At 48.4% G+C, this 15624-nt stretch overlaps 2 protein-coding genes across 3 annotated transcripts in view; both read left to right on the top strand.

Annotated features, from left to right (window-relative positions):
* The first annotated feature begins 624 nt into the window (after positions 1–624).
* Positions 625–12463, top strand: FGF16 (fibroblast growth factor 16). 2 transcript variants are annotated; one of them, XM_052673268.1, is made up of 4 exons: positions 625–923; positions 6818–6921; positions 10698–10939; positions 11798–12463. In XM_052673268.1, the coding sequence occupies exons 1-4, from the start codon at positions 650–652 to the stop codon at positions 11892–11894; spliced, it is 717 nt and encodes a 238-aa protein (XP_052529228.1). In that variant the 5' UTR covers positions 625–649; the 3' UTR covers positions 11895–12463. The 2 variants fall into 2 exon arrangements, with proteins under 2 accessions (XP_052529228.1, XP_052529227.1); XM_052673267.1 differs by lacking the exon at positions 11798–12463 and having other exon boundaries at positions 10698–11279.
* The window catches only part of PGK1 (phosphoglycerate kinase 1), a 156799-nt gene continuing 142008 nt past the window's right edge, over positions 834–15624 (top strand). The window contains exon 1 of the mRNA XM_052673261.1: positions 834–841. The gene's annotated coding sequence lies outside the window, so the exon portion shown is untranslated. The remainder of the gene's footprint in view (positions 842–15624) is intronic.

The raw sequence follows: 15624 nt of genomic DNA, 5'->3' as shown, positions 1-15624 counted from the left end.
AAACCCGCCCGTAAAACCCGCGGGATCGCTTTTCAGAAAGATCGCTTTCGGCGCGTATGCATCCCGCTGAGAAACGCTCCTCGAGCCCCTCTCGTTTCCGCATGGTGCCCTTCGGCGGGGTGCGGGCACGGCCGGACCCGGGGGGAGCGGCCGAGGGTCGGGAAGGGACGGAGCGGGGCGGCCGGGGGTTCTGTGCTTCCGAGCTGCCGAGAGCCGCTGCGCCTCGCTGCAATGTGTAGCTTTTTCCTGCCCTTTCTTTCTTTTTTTTTTTTTTTCATAATAAAAGAGGGAGTGAAGCTTTAAAAAAAAAAAAAAAAAAAAAAAAAAAAAAAAAAAGCCAACCACAAATGGATCGAGAAGAAGGAAAAAAAAGAAAGAAAAAAAACCCCCCACACACAACCCATAGCCAAAGGGGATGCCAGTGAGGTGTGGCTTGCATTTAAATATCCAATATGTCAATGTAAGGGGAGTGTGTACGTATATAAGTGCGGTGTACATCCGAGCGCGGGACACATCCAGGATGGGAGGCGCGGGCAGCGCGGCGCAGGGCCGGGGCCGGCAGCGCGGGGCCGGGCGGCAGCAGCCCGCGCCCTGAGGGCCGCTCGGCGCTCGGAGGCCGCTCCGCGGGGCCGGCCCTGGCCGCGGCCCCATGGCCGAGGTGGGCGGCTTCCTGGGCGCGCTGGACCCCGACCTGCACGGCTTCCCCCCCGCGCTGGGCGGGCTGCCCCTCGCCGACTCGCCCGGCTTCCTCAACGAGCGCCTGGGGCAGATCGAGGGGCGGCTGCAGCGGGGCTCCCCCACCGACTTCGCGCACCTCAAGGGCATCCTGCGGCGGCGGCAGCTCTACTGCCGCACCGGCTTCCACCTGGAGATCTTCCCCAACGGCACGGTGCACGGCACCCGGCAGGACCACAGCCGCTTCGGTAAGGGCGCGGCGCGGCGGCAGGTGCCGGCCCGGCAGGTGCCCGCTCGCTGTCCGGGGCGCTGGAACCGGCCTTTCCCTGGCGGTGCGGGCGCTTTTATTTCCCGTTTGCTGCCCTCCCGGCGTTCAGCCCTTCCGCAGGTGCGAGGAACGTGCCTTAGGAAAGAGGGAAAAAAAAGGCGGAGGGGGGTGCACGGGGTGTGCAGCCGAGCTCTAGCCGTGCCGCTGAAGGTAGCAGCAAAAGAAAGGAAGGAGCACATCGGAAAATGAAATTCCTGGCTTTTTCTTTCTTTCTTTCTTTCCTTTTTTCTTTTTCCACCTTTCTTTTGGCCACCGCAGATATCTATGAGCTAATGTGATTTCTCCCCCATGCATAAATCTCATTAGAAGCTTCTCCCCCCAAAGCAGGCAGGGATCAGCTGGCTGGGTTGGTGTCAGAGCTTGGTTCTGGGAGGCTGTTGGAAAGGAGAGGGGAAGCTGAAGGGGACAAATGCTTAGGGGGCCTCTGAAAGGAGAAGATGGAGCAACAGGCAGAGCGCTGCGGATTTACCTTACTGTCTGGGATAAAGCTGGAAGACTTCCGAGACCGTATCAGTGTCACACAAGAGTAGGGATCTTTAATGAGACCATATGTAATCTTCCAAAAATGCATCCCAAGCCACAAGCGAAGGAGTACAGTTTGAGCACAGCTGAGAAAAATTCCCGCTATTTCAGCATCTAGTGCAGGTGTCTGGGTAAGCCATCAACAAGTCCCATGCCAGTGATCTCAGCTTTGTTGTCAACAGGTTGCAAGAAGTGTTCGCGAGACTTGTTACAGTTTTCAAGCAATTTAACTCCTTGCTGAAGGGAATTCTTTTTTTGACTTTAATGTTTGCAATCAGTCCTCTCTGATTCTTCAGGAACACTACTGCTGATGCTGCAGTTGTTGTTAGTTTAAGGCAGGTTTTTGGAACAATTGGAAAAGCTTATCTGCGAACTGTGCTTTTCCATAAACACCAGGTGTGTGTGTGTGTAGCGTGTCTTTGCCTAAATCAACAAGAAAGTCATAACCTGCAGGTCAGAGTAAGGTACTAATAGGCTCATGGGGCAAGTGTTCTTTAATTACCCCCGAAAGACACATATCTTTGACCTTTTAAAAGAAACTGAAAGCAAACCCATGGCATCTGTTTGCTTTTTAGTTTAATCTGCCACGTAGCCTTTATATCAGTTCTTTTTACCTATCTCTATACAGTAAACTGTTTCAGATGGCAGTGCTTCTCTCAGTTCCATTTCTTTAAAAGCTGAAAGCATTTCCAAACAAACTTTGGAAAAATGCATTAAACGGGCTAAAACTTTTCATGAATTTTGCGCACTTAAGCTTAAGTCACACAGTGTGTTCAATAAATTGAAACACTGGCATTCCCTAAGTGTTTTAGCAGTCAGCATCCAGCTACGTAAACTAGACCAGACTTCAGATATAAAATATTATAGTTTTCTGCTTCAGGGTTTTCCCAAAGGCAGTGTAAAATAAATAGTTATTTGTTGTAATTGCATGACAAAGCCCCAAAGGATTAGACTGGAATCCTCATGTTCAGATAAAGTTGGACTGAACCTTGCTTCAGCAGAGACTCAAAGCAATAACGTATTGGCACACAGTGTTCACCATCTGCGTTCAGTAGCCATGAATATTTAAATTCCAATGTTACTGGTATGGTTCATATTAGGATGTCATGTATCAATGCATTCCTAAATTTTGCGTGCAGCAGTCAGAAAGCAGTAACTTATTGCAGAAATAGGCAGCCTGCATGATTCTGGGGAACTACAGAACTATGGGTAGAGAAGTTTTCAGGGTAGCAGTTTAAAGCTGCCTGAAGTCTAGGGGCACCTGGGGAAATAGAAATCCATTATGCTGGCTTGGTGGATCTGGCACACGTGGCTGGAAGGTGCTCCCAGATCACATCAGCATATTACTCATCCGTGCTTGTTCCACAGATGGCTCCTTGGGATGCCACAGTAAAGGCACGTATCCAGCTGCAGATGGGATGTAGGTGGGAACTGGACTTTGTATCCCCATCTCTGAGTGCTGGAAAGCATTCAGGAAAAGGACAGACAGTATCTGCACCCTCCCATGCACAGCCTGCTCTGAAGTTACCAGACTTCCAGAGAAGTCTTCCAGAAAGGAAAAGAATGAGCCAAAGCCCTGGTAATGCAGAATAGAGGGACGGATTCATTTGTACCTCAGATTTCAAGGCATACACTCATGGGACACAGGAAAAGTAGCAGCAGCATCTACCCACAATGCCTGAGCAATCACAGTAACCACTGCCTCTCATCTGTCGATTGGAGCTTTTTGATGTCACACCTGTCTTCTGGAATGTGACACTTTATACTAGCAAAAATATAGATTCATACGAGAACTCAGCGTGCAGCTTATTTTTCCTAGAAGAAGCTTAGTGCAGGGTGAAGCCCTCCAGGACCATTGGAAGAAAGCTCTTTTAGATTAAGTGAGTGCCCAAATGAGTTCTCTGGACTGGAAGTTCCATCTAAGCCATTCCAGAAAAAAAAGGGAGGCATTTTTAAAACCATGTCTATTCTCACTGCGTCTGCTAGTGACCTTCCTGTATAAGGAAATAAAGGATGCTCAAAGGCTGGAGAGGGTTTGGACTGACATTGACAGCCCTATGAGAAGAATCCTGAGAAGAAAAGTGAGATAAATTCTCTAGGGAAATCTCTGCCACCAGGAAGCACTCGTTTTCTGCCTTGTGTCTGTTTTACACCAGCACTCAACAGGTGACTCCAACAGCGCTACTCTTCACTACAAGTGAAGGGAAACAGCCTCGAGTTTGTACTGGAGACTGATAAAGGGAGAAAAACAAAGCTCTCCTTGGGTACAAATCCGGTAACAGACCCGTAACAGAGTCTCTTAGAAAAGCCAGTGAAAGCTCCGGAGAAGGTTTTGCAGTAGATTTTGACATTCAGACTCTTGTGCACCTGTTATGAACAGTTGTTGAGGTTTTTTAGCCAAAGCTTTGAGTTTGTAGACATTAATACAACATCTGAGGTTGTTTCTGTAGCCCCACTCATCAATATAGTTGTGTGTGAAGAGACAGGTGCAAGGAGCTGAATTGTTCTTTGAGGGATAGTTTATAGTAATGCGAGAGCGTGGGTCTGGCTGCGACAGCGCTTGGGAGATTATGGAGTGCTTTGGTGTTAAATGAATCCAGTTGGAGTCTTAATCAAATCTCTCCGAATATCATCTAGAAAGACTCAAAGAACAAGCAGGATGAATAATCAAAGCATAAAAAATGAGGCGAGTCCTGGGGGAAGGGAAAAAGAGAAAGGGAGGAAAAAAAGTTTAAAAAGAGAGGTCTACCACCAAGACGCCGCTACAATTTGAAAGAAAATTCTCCATCTGGCCCCAGTGGCTGCTCCGTGTGTTACTGCAGATACATGTAGGAAGCTGCAATTTTGCCTAGTAATTGGAGTGAGTTAAGGACAGGGTGGATATCTGCCCACATTTTTTCAGCCTTCGCTCTATCTCCTGACTTTTGTGGGTTTAAGATACGTTCTTAATGCTATTTCAACATAGTTATCTTCAGCGCACATCTTTCAGTGCCGCTCTGAGATCAGAAAAAGGGAGTATTACAAGTGATGTGATCTCAGAAGAGATCGTCACAGGCCCACCTTGAAGAAATCTCTTTCACAAGAACGGCAAGCACTGACCTCATCTGCTCCAGGTGAGAGGTGTCTCCCCCACTCAGAGAGGGGGGTCAGTGCTGCTCCTGGGTTGCCCATACCAAGTCAGGGGATTCCTGGGTTCAGGTGCTACAGACAAGCATGCTGGTGGGTATGCTCACAAAAAGCGATCTGTTTTCCTTCCTTAATCATCCCTCTGTTGGAGGATGAGGAACATTTCCCGGCTTCCTAGGCATGAGAGAAGGTAAATTTTAAAAAAGAAAAAAACAGTTTTGCTGAGAACGACATTTCTGCCTATCTACAGCTCTCCAGATACCAGATACTTTTCACTTGATCATTGACTTGTCAGCAGCCTGGGAAACAGTCTGTTTCTAGGTATCCCTGTGGTCCTTTCCCCCATGTTAGTTTTTACTTTATTCTTCTGGATAATGATACCACTATTCAAAAAGAGGGGAGTGAAGTTATCATTATTCAGAAGCAGCAGCTGACATCATGTCTGTAGTACAGGTGGAACATGGAAGTGTACAGCAGTTCAGTAACCTGCTCCATGTTTCAGGAGTGGTGGGTAATGGAAGCAGACGAAAACTTTCATTCTGCACATCTTCCCTCCCGTGTAGACCATGCTTCTCAGACATGGATACCCAAAGCCAGATGCAATATGAGCAGAGCCAGATCCTGGTTTGCCTGCCTGGCTTGTGAAGGCACTGCCTGCTCCTGGCAAAGAGTCCCCAGGGGAGAAGGAAAAGGAAAGAGTCAGCTCTCCAGAAAGCAGATAATTCTGGATCCTGCTGGAGAGGCTTGAAGAAAACAGAGGACATTTGTGAAGACTATGCTTGCTTTCTGCTTCAGAGGATCAAATAGGCAATGCATTGATCACCACAAGCCCGAAGGAGGACAGGTTATCTTGCTCTCAGTGTGGCTGAGCATGCATTTCAGCTGGGAAAATTTCTGCACTAATCTAAACAGCATTTTCTGTTTGTTTCCCTGCTTGTTTCAAGGAATTCCAGTTCTTAAGTCCGTATTTTGTCCCACTGTGCAGCACCTGCTGGCTGCAGGGAGTGCTGGATCAGACATGCAAACTGAAGAGTAATAGGCAAGGCAAAAGGAGGACAGAAGGCCTGACAAGAGGCAGAAAGAGGAATTCTTGCCCCTAGCATGGCAGCCAGAATCTGCCTGACAATCTGCTCTGAGCAAAGGTGTCCATCGGCATGGATCTGCCCTATATTTAGGTGGTGACACGGTTACCCTCTGAAAGTCACCACATCCTCACCTGACCAAGCAGAAGATACATTTCCAAAGCTGAGAGCTGACTGCTGCTGAAGTCAGCCGGCTCAGGTGGCTGTGTGTCATGAGGTGATTTTAGACCAAGGCATACATTTAAGAGGATCAGGAGGTAACCTGATCGGAGCAGTAAGGGGCAATTGCTCAGGACTGGGCATTTTGGGAGCTATATTAAGACACCTGGAGCCAAGCTAAAGGTTAGAGCAACTTTGTCCTCTTCAATGGAGGAGACATCTCTCCTGTTCATTAGACATGCCTGGGGCTTCTCTGGAGTTTCAGTAGAGCAGATGTGGGGTGGGGGCAGGTTCATGGGGTTGGGGGGGGCGTTTCCAGCCAAAAAGATGCCTGGGAGGAAGAACCAGCAGCTCCCCAGCACCGAAGCTGCAAAGGAAGGTGCCTTTCAACCCGTGTGTATGTGAACTTTGGCTTTACCCGTGACATCTGTACACATTTGGAGATAGCAAGTAGCTCACCGGAGCTGCAGGAACAGGGAAGCCCTCACAGACACCTCTTCAGTGCCTGTTTCCTTATTACTATTGTAATGGTTACTTTAAAGTCTGTGGGACTGTCTTCTCTTACCAGAAGCCCAGCGGGGACAAGGGTCACTTTGCTTTTGTTGGAGAAATCCAAAACACTAATCAGGCAAGCACAAATGTCTGTCTTTTTTGTGTATGTGACAAAAACAATAGGTGAGCAGTCCTTTTCTCGTTAGGAAAGGTAATTCCTCTTCAAAAAACCAAGTTCATGATGCTGGGGAGAAATGGATTAAAAACTTACCAGACTGCATGCATGTAGGAGCGTCGATTTAACAACTGTGCAGTTATGAATAAAGCAGGGTCTTTGAGACGCTTTATAGCTGGAAAAGCTGTTTTGTGTTTGTCAGCTGGGCCTTGTGTGGGTTTTATCATCTGTGTGATTTGCTTTGCTGTTCTGTTTCAGGGATTTTGGAGTTCATCAGCCTGGCGGTGGGGCTGGTTAGTATCCGTGGAGTGGATTCAGGACTCTACCTCGGCATGAACGAGAGAGGCGAGCTGTATGGGTCGGTAAGTTTAAGGTCTTGTGAATGCAACTCTGTGCAAGAGACGCAGCAGTATGGGCTGTGAGGCTTCACTGGTGTCACAAGCTGTGCCTGTCCCAGGCCTCTGATGCCCTTGGGATGCCGCGTGCTTCCGTCTCACCCTGTTATTGTGTCAGTGACAGCTGTGATGTATGGGGTCACAGGGAGGGGGACACGCTGTGATGGTCCATGCTGTGGTGCAGCCCCTGAAGCGCTGCACACAGGCACCATTTGGGGCAGTGCCTGGAATGCTGTGGGGTTCGCTGTGGTTCAGCCTTTCAGAAACAGGACAGGAATGGTCAATTAAAGCTGGGTATTTGGAAATTTTGCATAAAACTAGGTGCTGATGGTGTGGTTTCATGATTAACATCAGCTTTATTGTCCACATGATAGGGATCTGCTTGTATCTGCAGATCTGACATTTATATTATAGCTTCTAATGGAAGCTGGAAGTGCGGTCTGAGTGTTGTTTTTGTTATAACATTCTGTACAACCCCTTCTGGGAGTCTGGGGGAGTTTCTCATAACTATCTGGAAGTGCCCTTTCAAGACTAGAGTTTTCTGTGTTTTGCCAAAAGCCACATGTAAACTTCTTGTTAGTTTCATTCAACACAAGCTCCTTAATACCTGTAAAATCTTCCCTAGCATCACCTATAGGATGACTCTGCCTCATTCGGGACTGCTGTAGGATACACAAAGCAGAAATACCCTGCTTCCAATCCAGGCTTAGAGGGGAAGTTTGTTTGTCATTTGCTTCCTTGACTTGGGATATGCCTTAGAGCTGGGATTCCCTGCTCTGGCAAGCAGCTCATGCTACTATAGAACCAGAAGAAATACACTTTGCTGCTTTTCTGCCCAACATTAGAGAATTTGTATTGGCCTTTATCCACCCTAAGCTAGTCCCAGAAAGAGTGCATCTGCTGGGGCTTTGCTGGGTGAAAGAAACAGCTGCATGCAGAGCAAGCACTGTGCAAAGGTGGGCCAGGGCTGCAGGGAAGGGGAGCTCTGCTGGCATTATAGTCAAAATGTCGCATCTTACTAGCTACATTTAATTAACCTAGAGGTTAATTTAATTTTAATTATTTAACTCAGTTCAATATAAAATAATTATTTTTAGCTAGCTAGAAGGATTCACTTCTATTTTGAAAACTTAGTTGCATTCTAGGTAGTTTTCACTAGTGTAAATTTTCTGTTTGATGCACTTTGTGTGTTTTTAGTCCAGATGCCCAGCACTTCTACTCCAACCCATCACACACGTGTGGTTTTTTTAAAAAGTGTCTTTCAAGATCACAGCACTGTGCTGGGTGAAGATACAGATTTTTAAGGGCGGATCACAGTGAATTTAAAGTGAAATAAAATAAACCACTTTTAAGCCAAAGTGGAAGGCACGTACTTCCTCTAACCAAGTCAGATTAATCTCAAGGTGTAGAAATTGAAACCTGTGTACTGTGCATATAGAGAAGCCTTCAGATAAACTCTGCATAGAGAACAGTAACAATAAACCCGGAGTTACTGTCATCTTTTCTTCTCCCATTCCCATCTACTGAGATTGCTGCAGTCCCCTTTGCTACTTTTGAGACACAGGTGCTGAATTTTATATGAGAGAATCAAGGAGTAGCATGGATTGTTAACCCTTCTTTATCCACTTCACTACTTTAATAACATCTACCCTAAATAAAAAGTGCAAGACAGATAAAAAGTCACCAGGATTCCATAAAACAGCACAAATATTTTAAACCACACTTCAGAAATCAGAGCTCAACCTACAACCACGCAGCAGGACTACTGTTCAGTTGCACTGTTATACTGCAAGGTTGTTCAGTAGCTCCTGGAATTGCATCTTTTTAACTCATGCCTGCCAAAAATGAGGGTACAAACTTGCTTTTATCCTTTGCTTTCAAGCCCTGCAGTTCTGATCATGAACCAACAAACAGAGTTAATTAAAATTGAGGACCTGTCTTAATGCTGCATCATAGAAATAACAAAAATAGAATTTTACAGCACAGGAATTCTGGAAGCAGAACTGGCCTTAAGATGTAATTATGGGAGCTCTGTCATTGCATCTTGTACATGAAACGCACCAGGCAGTCGCATTAGCATTACAATGGTATTTTAGGAGGCTGCAGTGGAAGGGTATTTATAAGATTTCAGCCAAGTTCACTTTTTCCTTCCATGCCCACTTTGCACGCCCTGCGTGCTGAATTAGCAGTGTCAAACACCAGTGCTGCTCCTATGGGGACAAAGCTCCCCAGTCCCCACGTCCCAGCCTTTCTGTTACACGGACACCAACTGAAGAAGTGCTAGGAGAGCACATGCACTGAGGACATCCCAGCTCTGGGAAGGAAAAAAAGTTACATCCTGCAGTCACCTCAGACTCTGAAAACATTTCATGCCACCACAGTTCCACCAAGCAACCCCAGAGAAGCAGGCACCACATGGGGATAAGGCAGCAGCATTTGCTCTTTGTCAGGCAGCAGCTTCCCATGTGTGCTGAGTAGGTGCCATTCTGGGAAAAGGGGGGTAAGCCACATCCATTCATAGGTCTGGGAAGAGAAACCTGCAGTTCCCCAGATCTCAGGTGATGAGAGCTGTGGGGTTGGCTCTTGGAGGACTCACATGTTACCTCAGGGTTGATTTAATTAGCAGCAAAACATTCAAAACAGGTTCTGAGTGCAGGTGAGCTCCTGTATCTTATTACAAAACGTCTACTGCAGGCAATAAAATTTACTTAGCACTTAGTACAGCACAGATAAGACACATTCCCTACCTAAATAGTTTACTGTGTGGGTACAGTGTTTGTAATATTAGAACATCCTACGTCTGCAGACTGCCTTTCATCTGGAAGGCCTCCAGAGCCCCTCCCAGGCCATCACATAGGGGACACCGGGTCCTCACTGGAGCACAGCCCCAGAGCTGGCATGGAGGGAGCGAGAGGAGCCCACGTGGCATCTGGGTGATGGGCAGTGCCTGAAAGCCATCACGTGCTGCTGCTCCCTGGGTGAGGGTCAGAGGGGCTGTGGCTGTGTGACAGCCGTGGCACCCATCCCTGCGCCCAGCATGGGCTGCCTCAGCCGCGCACTGGCTCTGTGCCGCTGCTGGCACGCGCTCATCGCATCACCTATCGCCGCCGTAAATCTTCCCAGGTTAGGCATCCAGACCTCCCCGAGTCTTGTTATGGCCTCACATCACAGCTATCTGCTGCTTCAGAAGATGAAAGGCCTGAGGAATGCTTTCATTCATGTTACAGTGTGTATTATTTTATTATGTGCCTTGAACTTTCAAAGTGGCACTCGCCGCTGTTTAAATCATTCCAACGCAGCGCAGTCTGCTCCTGCCGGGAGGTGCCCCTTCCACAGAGCACATTTGCTGCGTGCAGCTCTGCGTGGGCACCCCCTGCACAGCACACAAATGCTGCCGGTCCCACAGCAGTCTCCACATTTACACCCCATTGCAGACACCTGGCTGCCATGCTCAGAGTTTTGCAGCAGCCTTGTGTTGTTTCTAACGGCGAGCTTTTGCAAAATACACCTTCTCCTTCCATCCCCTTCCTCCTCCTCCTTCCAAGGCCTTTGAGCCCAGGCACGTGCCAGTTTCTAGCTCTCACCCACAGGAATCATCCCAGGCAGCACAGTCTCCACTCTCAGGGCAGCCAGCAGCAGGTAGCTAAGAAAACCATAGAATAATAAAGTGGAAGAAATAGCAAGATTTTTTCCTTTTTTTTTGACACGTATCTTTTTCTTCTCCCACCTCTGCCCCAACGCAGAAGAAGCTCACAAGGGAATGTGTTTTCCGAGAGCAGTTTGAAGAGAACTGGTACAACACGTACGCCTCCACGCTCTACAAGCACGCGGACTCGGAGAGGCATTACTACGTGGCTCTGAACAAGGACGGCTCCCCCCGCGAGGGGTACAGGACTAAGAGACATCAGAAATTCACTCACTTTTTACCAAGGCCCGTGGACCCTGCTAAAATACCTGCAATGTACAGAGACCTCTTCCACTACAGGTGATGTTTCCTGCAGCTGCCCTACCGATGTACATACTTGGGCTCCCAAGCTTTTTCCCAGAGCACTATATTAATAGTCATTCCATCATTCCTGTAAATGTAGATGACATAGGAAAGCACTTACGTTGAATCCAGACACTGCTGTTCCTCCTTGTTTCACATGTATATCAAACCTGGGTTATTTATGGGGGTGGGGATAGGGGAAGGGAGGGAACCCTACATATAATCTTTCATTTTTGTTCACTTTCTTTACTTGGTGGCTGTAAGAGAGGCCAAATAGTCAGTGTTATGGTTGCTTAAAAGAACAAACAGGCAAGCAAACTTGTTAACCAGGGAAAAAGTAAACCAACTAGAATTCAAGGGAAGGAAGGAAAACTAAAGACCACAGAACTGCTCCAGATGCCTCTGATAAGCTCGGGATGGTTTCTGGCTAAGAAGCAGCCTTTCAGATGGCACCCTGCTGCAGCAGCCCAGCAGCTTGCTACATGGATGATACTACATGGACTGGTCCTGGTGTGTGGGGTTTTTCCTGCTGTTGGGGTGGGAATGGGGTGAGGAACAATATTCAGATGTAAGCATGGATACTGTGCATAGGGACAAAACTATTTATAAAATGTATATGATATTTATTTTATATATTTATTTATTTCAAAATAATTTTATTTTTAATGAAAGATGCTATGACCGGATTTTCATCAGGAAGAATAAGGTCCTACTGAAACAGGAAAAAAAAGAGTTTTAAGAGCTTATTGGCAATAAAATTGTCTTTATATTGTAGATTTCTTGCTAGCCCTTTTTTTTTTTTGGCACTCCATAACCCAGTATTTTCTGATTGATACGAACACCATCTACAGAAAGGCTTTGGATGGTAAAGATAAATTTTATAAACTGGTACAAGGGCAACATCACAAGTGCAGCTGGAACGGAGCTGGTAAGCGTGAGCCCACTGGAATGAGTGGCTGGACATCCAACAAACCCTGGAACTGCAGATCCGGTCCTGTGAGGCAGCAGGGACAAAAGAGGTCCTCAGGCCAAGCACCAGCACAGTGCAGCCCATGGAGACCCAGATGGGATTGCTCAGGAGCTCGCCTCACTGCTGCGCAAAGGAACCTCGCTGGCACAGCCAGCGCCCTCACGTCCTTGCTGGGGTTGTCCTTACCACAGCTTCATTTCTCACACCGCAGTTTCTCAGCCTCCACTTTGCAAAGCCGTTTGGGTGAAACTTCAGCCTCTTCAGCTCTACTCCCCGTTCCCAGAAGGAACAATCCGGCTCCTTCGTAGCCCACGTACCGCTAGCGAGGCGGCCGCTCTGGGGCCCGGCGCTCCTGGCCACCTTCTGTCCTCTCTGCCACCTCCCACGTCCCCGCTGCAGCATTTGCTACCCAACGTCCCAGCCGGTGCCGCAGCTGTCACAGACAACAGTCTGCAGATTGCAATGAAAAGATTAAAGGAGCTTTACCTTGAATGATCTAGACATGGAGGAATTTAATCCCGTGTTTGAAATAAAAAATGTTTATTTACCTTTTTCCTCTGAGTCATTGCTGAAACATCTAATCCTCAGCAGCCATGGCAGGAGCACGATCGTTCACAAAAAGTGTCCTAAAGTGTACTTTTGACCTTAGCAAAGGGAAAACTCAGCTCTCCAGCTTCACTTTGCAGCCTTTCTGCCACCATCCTGGCAGCACCGTCTGCATCCTGCTGGTGCTCCTGGCTGTCTGGGGAGGCAAATCCCAGAGGGGCCACTGAGGGAGGGGGCAATGACCCTGCTGGCTGTCTGCAGCCAGTGATTTCCTTTACACCTGAAGATAAAGTTAATGCTGAAGATGCTGTTTCTCATCTTCAAACGAAGGTAAAACCTGATCTGAGCAATGCCAAGTACGTGCTTTTTGACAACCTGAAAGAGATTTGATTTGGTCCACGCCACTGAACTGGTCCTCCAACGTCAGGATCCAGGATCAGACTTGGAAGGAGGCTCCTGCTGCAAAGGGACACACGGGCGCAAGAGCGACGGCACAGAACTCCTTTTTGGGATCCGGGTTCAAAAAATAGCACTTGTAAGCAGCAAATCTGCAAAGAATTCACTGAAAACAGCTTTGTAGAGGTCGGTACCATTTCTCATGTGGGACATTCTTTAGGGGAAATTCAGCATTGTTTAATCCCACTGTAATGGTTACTTCCAGCAGGAATTTACTGAGTTAGGTTCTGGTTCAGCAAAATACTTAAACGTATGAGTAATGTGACTGTACTGGGACCTTAGCAGCAGCAGAATCGATGACCACAGACTTTGACTGTGCTCTGAGTTGCAGAGGGTGCAGCCGGCGATGCACAGCATGTGCAATACTTCCCTTTCCCTTTGTGTGTGCATGAAGACACACTCACTCCTTGCACAGAGGCAGAGCTGACCACCTTCCCCCTCAGCCATCACCCACAGCCGCTCATCCTGCCAACACCCTGCTTGACACACACTTTGGCAAACTTCAGAGATGTTGTTCCTCCTGCACAGCCTTGTGCCTGTTTTTGTTCCCACCTGAGAGGGCTGTTTCACACACAGAAACCCACAGATCTGAAAATACAACCATAAACAGAGCAAAGGACGTGGTTTTTTAGCAGTTCTCCAATTGGAGAAAGCTGGGCACGTAATAATTGAAACTTTATCCTGGGAACAGCTGTGTAAAGCAGGAGAGAGGAGGTCAGCAGCAGAGTCGGATGGTTTCCTGAGTCTCACTACAGAGGGGTGCAGACATGGAGGAAAACTCTCAGCATGAGGCCAGAGCAGCACTGAGCGCACTGCAGCACAAACCTGGCTTTGGGGTGAGCCAAGGTGTGGGGACAGCTGGGAGGAACAAATGGTGACTCCTAGGTGGCCGCAAGGACATCCTCCCAGAGACCCTGCTGCCGGAGGCTTGGGGCCACCCAGTGCCTCTGCAGGAGAGAAGTGGAGGGGATTTGCCTCCCCTACAGAACACAATGGAGAGCCCAAAGCTCCACGGCAAGGCAAGAAAGTCTGTGCTGAAAGGTGAAGAAGGTGCCCTTCTGGCTGTGCAGGGCAGAAAGAGACGTGCTATCGCTGCCAATGGTGGCCAACATAATCATGGAAGGACACTTGGCAACGGCACATCCCCCAAGGAGAAGGGCCAGATTGTTGTTAGCAAGGAACGGACACCTGCATCCCTCGGGCAGTGCTGGTGGGAGAAGTCTGGGACCTGATCTGAAGGGCGATGTCCTCTCCCCCATCCCAGCAGCTGCAGCTGACTCCTGGACTGGAGGGTTTGCTGAATATTGGCCATCTTGATGGCAGGAGCAGCGTGCGGGGCAGCGTCTGCCTGTCAGTCCAGAAAGCTTCACGAGGACAAAGGCACTGCGAGGAAATAAAGTGAGATTACTGAGTGCTCCCCTCAAGCCACAGGACACTGAGAACACTAAGGGTAGTAACTGCATTACCTGGTGCCTCTGTGCCATTTATCAGCCCACAGATGTGGGCAAATCACTTCTCCACACACTCCGGTGAACAGAACGCTTGCCAAGAGCTGGCTGGAAAATCACTGGGTCAGAAGAAACATGGGGGTGACATGTGCTGAAAGTAATTCTCATTTTGGGGCAAACATACATTGTAGGTTGATGCACTTCTTCAAATGCTGCCGTCACTGGGGCAGCCATCCCAGAGAGCCCTCCCAAGGGCAGGGCAGCTCCCTTGGGGAAGCACTCTGTGGCCTAGGCTGTACAGATGCAGCCCCTGATCCTGATCTTAAGGTAAAGTCAAAAACATCTGCCATCAGGTGGGCAGAGCAATCAGCACAAGTCAGCACAACAGCCACGATCCGCATGGCACCAGCAGCCGAAATGCTGCCCCATTCGGGAATGAGAACAAAGTCATACAGCAGGACTTCAACCAAGCAAGTTGTGCAAGACTTTGTGTTTCTCTCAAAGCAAGGAACTGCTCTGGAGCTGTGAATTCTCATCATGGGAACACAAAGCAAGAAGTTCTGTACCTGTGTTGAGTAGTTTGGTGTCAAAGATCTGCGAGGCCGGACCACTGGGGCATCCTGTGCTCCTCCCTAACCATACCTCACTGTTACCAATGTCACGTACCCAAGTGTGGCCAATGACGGTGAGGCACAACAAGCACACGTCTCTGCCTGTACTGCTTCCAGTGGGTGTCAGCAAGGATCCACAGACAACACAGATTTGTGCAATTCCATTATACAAACAGGCACTGCACTGCAATTAAGCTGAGTAAAGCCCAGGTACCACACACTGTTTCATATTCAGCATCTCCAACAGCTCCAACGTGCAACATCACCAAATACAGAACCGAAGGGGCATTTGAAGGTCAGGCTTTGATGGGGCTGAGCAAAATGAGGACATCCTTCCCTCCCTCCCTCCCTCTCTCCCCCTGCACTCAGCCCCAGCCCATCTCACCCTGCCCTCAGTCCCTCTGCCCTTCTCCAGTGCAGTTTCCTCACTTTCAACCTCAGCTCTTTGCCAAAACCTTCCTGCACCCCCACTTTCCAGACACCCCTATGTCACCACGCACAGCAAGAAGGGGGCTCTGACCTGCTGAAAAAATACTTTGTGCTGCTGCTGTGTGGCAACAGCTTGCGTGGAGACAAAGCAAGGTCCCATGCTGGAACAGAAACAACAGATCCCACATGCCTCAGGACTCAGACCCTTTGCTGCAGATCTCC

The sequence above is a fragment of the Tympanuchus pallidicinctus genome, unplaced genomic scaffold, assembly GCF_026119805.1.
Source record: "Tympanuchus pallidicinctus isolate F22 unplaced genomic scaffold, pur_lepc_1.0 scaffold13, whole genome shotgun sequence".
Classification (NCBI taxonomy): Eukaryota; Metazoa; Chordata; class Aves; order Galliformes; family Phasianidae; genus Tympanuchus; species Tympanuchus pallidicinctus.
This window is presented reverse-complemented; position numbering and strand designations above follow the sequence as displayed.

What these genes read in the sequence shown, in the direction of transcription:
- FGF16 (XM_052673268.1), top strand. Translation starts at nt 650, where the DNA reads ATGGCCGAGGTGGGCGGCTTCCTGGGCGCGCTGGACCCCGACCTGCAC. An exon ending in GCAGGACCACAGCCGCTTCG is followed by an intron (nt 924 to 6,817) that starts GTAAGGGCGCGG and finishes GTTCTGTTTCAG; the next exon opens with GGATTTTGGAGTTCATCAGC. An exon ending in GAGGCGAGCTGTATGGGTCG is followed by an intron (nt 6,922 to 10,697) that starts GTAAGTTTAAGG and finishes GCCCCAACGCAG; the next exon opens with AAGAAGCTCACAAGGGAATG.